Below are 8588 nucleotides of genomic sequence, written 5' to 3' on the forward strand. Positions count from 1 at the left end.
CTCTTCGCTGGCCATGGCAGAACACTGACATTCCTGTCTTGCAGGAAATCACACACAAAACGAGCAGTATGGCTGGTGGCATTGCTGGAGGGTCATGTCAGGATGAGCCTGCAAGAAGGGTACCACATGAGGGAGGATGTCTTCCCTGTAATGCACAGCATTGAGATTGCCTGCAATGACAACAAGCTCAGTCCGATGATGCTGTGACACACCGCCCCAGACCATGACGGACCCTCCACCTCCAAATCAATCCCGCTCCAGAGTATAGGCCTCAGTGTAACGCTCATTCCTTCGACGATAAACGCGAATCCGACCATCACCCCTTGTGAGACAAAACCGCTTTTTGTCAGTCCTGTCTGGTCCAGAGACGGCGGGTTTGTGCCCATAGGCGACGTTGTTGCCGGTGATGTCTGGTGAGGACCTGCCTTACAACAGGCCTACAAGCCCTCAGTCCACAATCTCTCAGCCTATTGCGGACAGTCTGAGCACTGATGGAGGGATTGTGCGTTCCTGGTGTAACTCGGGCAGTTGTTGTTGCCATCCTGTACCTGTCCCGCAGGTGTGATGTTCGGATGTACCGATTCTGTGCAGGTGTTGTTACACGTGGTCTGCCACTGCGAGGACGATCARCTGTCCGTCCTGTCACCCTGTAGAGCTGTCTTATGCGTCTCACAGTACGGACATTGCAATTTATTGCCTTGGCCACATCTGCAGTCCTCATGCCTCCTTGCAGCATGCCTAAGGCACGTTCACACAGATGAGCTGTGAGCCTGGGCATCTTTCATTTGGTGTTTTTCAGAATCAGTAGAAAGGCCTCTTTAGTGTTCTAAGTTTCCATAACTGTGACCTTAATTGCCTACCGTCTGTAAGCTGGTAGTGTCTTAACGACCGTTCCACAGGTGCATGTTCATTAATTGTTTATGGTTCATTGAACAAGCATGGGAAACAGTGTTTAAACCCTTTACAATGAAGATYTGTGAAGTTATTTGGATTTTTACAAATTATATTTGAAAGACAGGGTCCTGAAAAAGGGACATTTCTTTTTTTGCTAAGTTTATAAGTGGCAATAGGCTCAAGTGATGCAACTCAGTGAAACGACTATCAAACTCAGATAAGATGCTCTGGACTTGCTCCACGCAACGTGCACTGTCAAGCTGTGCTGTATCCTTGCCCTGACGTTCAAGCTCTGAATGCATGTGTTGAAAGAAGTGCAGGTCCTTACGTTGCAGCTTTCTTGTGAGCAGTTGTAGTTTGCATTTAAAAGTGTTCACAGAGCTGATCATGTTGATTGCATGTTTGCCTTCTCCTTGCAGCTCTACATTCAGTTCATTAAGCATGTAAGTTAGGTCAGTGAAAAAAGCTAAATCCAGGAGGCACTGTGTCTCCTATTGCTGTGCATATTCTGCATGTTTGGAGACCTTGAGAAACTCCTTGATTTCAGGCAACAACTCACTGAATCTCCCTAAACATGTCCCTCGGCTCAGCCACCACACATCCGTGTGCAGCAGCAGGTCTGTGTGCTCCGCTTCAGTCTCTTCTAAGCGAGCGTGAAATAACCTCCGCCGTAGGCTTCTTGCTCGAATAGAACACACAATCGCAACATCCATCACCTCTTTCATGTTTAACATCTTCCCACACAAAGCTTGCTGATGAACTACGCAGTGAAAACTAAGAAAGTCCGGGAAACAATCGTCCCGTTTGCACAATGCAACAAACCCACTAATGCGGCCTACCATAGCGGGTGCCCCATCGGTAGTAATGGAGACAAGCTTACAAAATGGCAGTTGGAATTTGTTAGCAAACTCCATAAAAGCTTGAAAAATATTTTTGCCCCTTGTATGTCCTTTCAGTGGCAAAGAGGCGAGTAGTTCCTCCTTTGTACTCATGTTGTCAAAAAACATTCTGATGAAAATGCATAACTGTGCCACATCTACCATATCTGTGGACTCGTCAAACTGGAGGGAATAACACTCGCAGTTGTCAATATCCTTCTTCAGTTGATCCTCGAGGTTCTCCGCTATTCCCTCACATCTTGTCACCGTATTTCTAGACAACTGAATGTCATTGATGGAAGCCATCATTTCAGTCTTATTCTTAAAATCCCCAAACAGAGTCTGCAGCCTCAATAAATGCTTCCTTGATCTCCCCAACTTTGAACAACTTTTTATGCTTAGCAAGAACGTGACTCACACGATAAGATGCTATGTTTGCCGCCTTCCCTTCGGTCACAGGCCATGTGAAAATTGCCTGCTTCACTGCCAGTTGATTTTTTTAGTTCTTGTACCTTTCTTCTTAGTAATTCAGTCTTTGCTGGAAAATCTCTTTCCTGGGTTTTGTGTGTGGTTTTAAAATGTCCTTCTATGTTACCTTTCTTTGGGATAACGATGCTATTATGGCAGATGAGACACACACATTTTGAGTTTGAGATGACGAAAAAATAATCATCCTCCCATTCTTGTGGAAATTATACGTTTTCTGTTTTTTTGTATTGTTCCCTTCACATATTATTGCTGCTGTCTACCACACAACTTAAGAACAATTTAAGAACGAATCTGACTACAAAGTTAGCTAGCTAGCTACCTGCCTGGCATCACTGTTACCTCGACTTGGCGTTGGAGGGCGGCATCTGACCACACTAACTAGGCATACGTCAATAAGTGGGCAGGGACTTGTCATATTTTATGTAAATCACGTGACTTTTCAGACATTGCTATGAATGGAGGACTGTCGAATGTTAATACAGAAAGAGGTTATAGGAATTGATTTGTGTGGCTGGATTTTAGTAGATGTATAATCATCTCACAATCGACTGGCAGGTATGCCGCGATCGACCAGTAGATCGCGATCGACTTGTTGGGCACCCCTGTTCTAGACGATTCTGTGCTTCCAACTTTGTGGCAACAGTTTGAGGAAGACCAGTTCCTGTTTCAGCATGACATTGCCACCGTGCACAAAGAAGAAATGGTTTGTCAAGATCGGTGTGGAAGAACTTGACTGGGCTGTACAGAGCCCTGACCTCAACCCCATCGAACATCTTTGGGATGAATTGGAACGCTGACTGCGAGCCAGGCTTAATCGCCCAACATCAGTGCCCGACCTCATTAATGCTTGTGGCTGAATGGAAGTCCCTGCAGCAATGTCCCAACATCTAGTGGAAAGCCATCCTAGAATAGTGGAAGCTGTTATAGCAGCAAAGGGGAACCAACTCCATATTAATTCCCATGATTTTGGAATGAGATGTTTGACGAGCAGGTGTCCACATACTTTTGGTCATGTAGTTTATGATGAAATCGAATATCATGATATTTGACTGACGATATATCGTGAAGTGCAAGACTATACTATATTTGAACTTTACAAGTCAAAACTGTTATCAGTTAGGCTGTATCAATATGTTGAAAATTAAGTCTAAATTAATTAACTAAGCCTTATTTTTTCCCCATACAAAGGTTATTTAATGTGACTATAATAGGCCTGAGCGATATGGCCAAAATATCATATCATGGTATTTTTCAAATTTTTGACAGTATTTATGTTTTTGATTAATGAAAGTCCTACATTTGCTTTATGAGTAGTGTGTGACCATAGGGTGGCAACACATACATTCTAAATTATTTCAATGGGTCTTTCTCCATTCTGATTGTTTTATACTGTTCAATTCAACTTCAACCTAAAATAATTTCCTGCATTTCCATCAATTTCTACATTTCCTGCACTCATTTGAGATCATTTCTACGATATGGGCAAAAAAACAAGGTCTTATTTTTAACCAAATGTTGCAATTGCGATTTAGATCAAAACACTTGGATGAACTTTTGGAATCATGGAAATAGAATGTTTATTCTAATTCTATAGTTAGAATATAAATAATAGTGGACACATTGAATACAGTGTTGTTTGACATGACAACGAATGAAAATGCCATGGACGAGTTAAAGTGACAGGGTAGGAACCAAAGTGATGTTCATTGTTTCCTAGGGGACCCTATAATCTTTGGCTACATTAAATCTTTATTCATGTAGCCAACATATTCATGCCCCGCCTATTCCTCTTTGACTTAGAAGATACTGTTGCACAAACAGCATGCTGATTTAGGCCTCCACCAGCACTGGTATCAGGCTGTATTAGCTAGCTACATTTGCTCTGACTCAGTACTTTTATTAGCTAGTTAGCTAGCCAGCTAACAMAATTTAGTTTAACTTGCTAAGAAAATACAAACTAGCTGTTTGCAGATGTAAGAAACACAAACTAATATTGTAATTATAGAACGCTTGTGGATTTATATTAAGATCAAAGTAAAAACAACATCGTTGTCATCAACATTGTTGCATGTGCTGCATTGACCACGCAGACTGAACGAACGTGTCTCATGGTCAACCAACAACAAATGCGCTCCTTGAGTGACAGGGGGTGGGACTAGGTCTGTATGGAAGCGGCGTGGAGAGAGTGAGAGCGGAGGGGGATGACTCAAGTAGCGGAGTGAACTATACAAATGGACGTTACACACGGCGTATCACACTATACTGTATACACTACCGTTCAAAAGTTTGGGGTCACTTAGAAATGTCCTCGTTTTTGAAAGAGAAAATGTGGTTTTGTCCATTAAAATAACATCAAATTGATCAGAAATACAGTGTAGACATTGTTGACGTTGTAAATGACTATTGTAGCTGGAAACGGCTGATTTTAATGGAATATCTACATAGGCGYACAGGGGCCCATTATCGTCAACCATCACTCCTGTGTTCCAATGGCACGTTGTGTTAGCTAATCCAAGTTTATCAAGGCTAATTGATCATTAGAAAACCCTTTTGTAAAATATGTTAGCACAGCTGAAAACTGTTGTTCTGATTTAAAGAAGCAATAAAACTGGCCTTCTTTAGACTAGTTGAGTATCTGGAGYATCAGCATTTGTGCGTTCGATTACAGGCTTTAAATGGCCAGAAACAAAGACCTTTCTTCTGAAACTCATCAGTCTATTCTTGTTCTGAGAAATGAAGGCTATTCCATGCGAGAAATTGCCAAGAAACTGAACATCTCGTACAACGCTGTGTACTACTCCCTTCACAGAACAGCACAAACTGGCTCTAACCAGAATAGATAGGGTGGGAGGCCCCGGTGCATAACTGAGCAAGAGGACAAGTACATTAGTGTCTAGTTTGAGAAATAGACACCTCACAAGTCCTCAACTGGCAGCTTCATTAAATAGTCCCCGCAAAACACTAGTTTCAACGTTAACAATGAAGAGGCGACTCCGGGATGCTGGTCTTCTAGGCAGAGTTCCTCTGTCCAGCGTCTGTGTTCTTTTTCCCATTTTAATATTTTCTTTTTATTGGCCAGTCTGAGATATGGCTTTTTCTTTGCAACTCTGCCGAGAAGGCCAGCATCCCGGAGTCGCCTCTTCACTGTTGACGTCAGCTACAATAGTCATTTACAACATTAACAATTAACAAAAATKTGCTTTTCTTTCAAAAACAAGGAAAAGTGACCCCAAACTTTTGAACGGTAGTGTAGGATATCGCGATATTTAGAGTAGCATATCGTAGAAGAGGTGTCCCTCAAATATCGCCAACCCTACATACACATAACACATTCTGTATATAGTAWGTACCTCAGTGCATCGATAAGTTCGTAGTATTTCTGGACTTCCATTCTCAGTCCACCAGCCGTGTCCAGGTTATAGGTGGTCTCTCCAGCACTGTGAGAAGTTAAAGTTTGACCAAACAGAACCACAGCCACATACATCTCTGGTCAAATGTAGTACGCTATATAGGGAACGAGGTGTCATTTCAGACAGACTACGTCTTACTTAAGAGACTCAGCCATTCTGATGTACTCTGGAGCTCTCTCGTCCACCTTGTCCATGCACAGCCTCAGCCTCTGGAAGGAAGACAGGAGGATGAATGATGAATGACAGCAAGCTCACTACACACTACACACGAGTGTGTTACCTCGTAGAGCTTGACGATGTCAGGCACATGGTCCTTCTCCTCCAGTTTCTGCTGTCTCCTCATCAGGGTGTCCATGCAGTGGCAGCAGCAACGGATCCTCTCGTCGTCCTTCTCTTCCAGCATGGAGGTGACACTGCTCAGGCTGCTGATGCTGCCTCTCCTGGAGCCCATCCCGCTGACGCTGCCCCCACCACCCCCTGTTGGAGGGGACTGAGACTGGCCCGGGCTGCCTGGAACACTCAGGGCCTCCCGTGTCCCACTGGTCAGCTTGTCTGGAGAGAAGAGAACTGGTTGGTGAGTCACTAAGCAGGAACAATGCATTAACTAACTAATTCTGAGAAACACTCTGATGTCACTGTTGATTTTCTGGTTAAATATGGGTGTAATATCGCTGTATGTGTGTAAGTGTGTGTGTATACAGTGTACTCACAAGCCAAAGGCAGGGGCACAAACTCCATGCACTTCTTACACATGATGGAGCCACAGAGACGGCAGTGGTGTCGTCTGTTCCGGAGGTTGAACTTGTTCCCGCAGTCGGGACAGAACGGGACATCAGAGTCACTCACCCACGACACAACAGACTTCTCAATCGCTGGAGAGAGGGGGAGGAGTGGATTTTCAGGATTCACACAGAAAATGACGTTCAAATTCACACAGGGAGGAGCTGTACTCAATAAGAACAAATGTGGGTCCTGTATAATGTGATAATGAAAAACAAAATATACTGCAATATGGCCCCCTCTCAACTCACCTCTAATCTTGCTTGCATCTATGTTCATCCTGTCAAATGAGGTCAGCTGAAACACAAGATAGGATACATGGTGAGTCATGTCCTGACAGTAAGGGTGTGTAACTGCTACTGTATGTGTCAAACCCACATCGACAAACCAAAGGGGGAAACGACTTGTGATTGTTTGTGGGCTCACTTTCTCTAGCCTGATAATTAGCTTGTTGACCTCGATGACGTAGTGGTCGATCCTGGCAGCTCTGTGCTTCTTGAAGAAGTCCAGATGACTTCTGGTGGCTCCTACGGAGGAGAAGAGGGGACACCATCAGACTGGATGGAAGCAGTCTCTAAAACTAGAGACCATAACAAAACAACACTCTTAGTTACAATTCAGGTGAGATGACTGTAGCATGCAATGTCCAGACCAATAAATCTCTTGTTAACTGTGTATTGTTTGAGCAGCAGATGCAAAGCCCTTTACCACACCACCCCACCACTTTGCTCTACTCCCAGTTTCCCCTCTGCATACTGCTCCCAGTCTCACCCAGCTCCTGAGGCTCCCACATGTAGGGGTCCACTCCACCGTAGTAGAAGGACTCATAGCTGTCCGTCTCTGGCTTGTCCTCTCCATCCCTCTTCAGCAGCTTGTCTTTGGCTTTCTTAGCCTTCTGGACTAGACCTGCAGCCAACAGGATGACAGTAGTGATTACTTCAAGGAACTGGGCAAGGCTACCCGGCTATGAGACTCACTCTTGGGTCATTATTTGCTGACCTAAATGGAAAGACAAGCATTAACAGACTCACTCTTGAGCTGTCCCCTGACATGTCTGTCATCCCCAGAGTGTTCCTCCTCATAATGCTCCTGCAGCTGGTAGAATGACTGCAGGTCCTTCAGGCAAAGCGGGCACAGGAAGCCCTCCTTCACCTCCCCTGTGCCCTCAAAGGGGGGCAGGTAGCTGGAGGCCATGTTGATGGGGGTGGGTGGTGCAAGCAGTGACACCCACGGTGTGTCCCTGTCTCATGCCACGCCCAACTTGGTGTGACGCCCACCCCTCATCCGCTTCATTATACACCAGGAGAAAGCCTGAGGCAGAAACGGACAGCTTGAAGCAGTAGAGGGGTCAAGGGTTCAAAAAATAACATACGGGCATATTACGCCGATTCTGTTGTAAAACGGAAGCAAATGGAACGAAATGGGGATGGACCTACCTGAATTTGTCCAATATTAACTCTCGTTTTAGTTGCACTGTTTGGACTAATGATTACACCCTAGGTAAGAAGTCCAGACCGTTGTTTATGGAAGTCATGGTTTACTGAATGACAACCCTAAAATCATCCAGCAAGACTAGGCAGGTGACATGGACATAACGGTCTTTGATCATTGAACGCTTACTATTCACGTAAATCCTATGCATGGCTAAATGTATACCGTGTTAGAAATAATAAAGTTAGCTAGCTAACAACGAGAGCAGTAGGCTGTGTTTACATTCTCAGTAGGAAGGGAAATCATTTGAGTAGAACTAGCCAGTCCAGACAGATATATAACCAGCCAACTGGCTGGCTACTGAACAATTCACATCCATAAAGCAACAATGGAAAAAAATAGCTAGCTGACTAAGTTAGCAAAAGGCTAACGAGATAGCTATAGTTCTGGTTCTGACGTTTCGCCAGCAGCAAGCGCACACCGTTTCCAATGACACACAATCCAAAACAGATTTATTTACTWACAGATCGCAATGTAAGTCTGCTAACAGTGTAGTTTATGTATGAATATMTGACAGCTCGTCGCTAATCTCCAGCTGCAACGCTCTCTCCGCGGGTGAAAAGTTAGCAGCCTAGTCTAGTCCACCGAGCTATAATAAAACGGTCTAGTCACACACTGTACTGTGGTACCGTCAATGGTCTAGTCA

At 44.3% G+C, this 8588-nt stretch overlaps 1 protein-coding gene across 5 annotated transcripts in view; it reads right to left on the reverse strand.

The window, feature by feature from the left end:
- Positions 1 to 8581, reverse strand: part of LOC111976778 (rabenosyn-5) — a 20593-nt gene extending 12012 nt beyond the window's left edge. For 2 of the 5 annotated variants that reach the window (XM_070447838.1, XM_024005896.2), the window contains exons 1-9: positions 8407 to 8580; positions 7483 to 7762; positions 7223 to 7357; positions 6878 to 6978; positions 6703 to 6748; positions 6382 to 6543; positions 5952 to 6223; positions 5810 to 5880; positions 5612 to 5698 (exon numbers count right to left, since the gene is read on the reverse strand). In XM_070447838.1, the coding sequence (XP_070303939.1) occupies positions 5612 to 5698; positions 5810 to 5880; positions 5952 to 6223; positions 6382 to 6543; positions 6703 to 6748; positions 6878 to 6978; positions 7223 to 7357; positions 7483 to 7645 (1037 nt within the window). In that variant the 5' untranslated portion in view covers positions 7646 to 7762; positions 8407 to 8580. Of the gene's footprint in view, positions 1 to 5611; positions 5699 to 5809; positions 5881 to 5951; positions 6224 to 6381; positions 6544 to 6702; positions 6749 to 6877; positions 6979 to 7222; positions 7358 to 7482; positions 7763 to 7887; positions 7948 to 8406 lie in introns of all 5 variants that reach the window. The other 3 variants (XM_070447836.1, XM_070447839.1, XM_070447837.1) reach the window with 3 other exon arrangements.
- Positions 8582 to 8588: the final 7 nt, after the last annotated feature.

This window comes from Salvelinus sp. IW2-2015, linkage group LG17 (assembly GCF_002910315.2).
Source record: "Salvelinus sp. IW2-2015 linkage group LG17, ASM291031v2, whole genome shotgun sequence".
NCBI lineage: Eukaryota > Metazoa > Chordata > Actinopteri > Salmoniformes > Salmonidae > Salvelinus > Salvelinus sp. IW2-2015.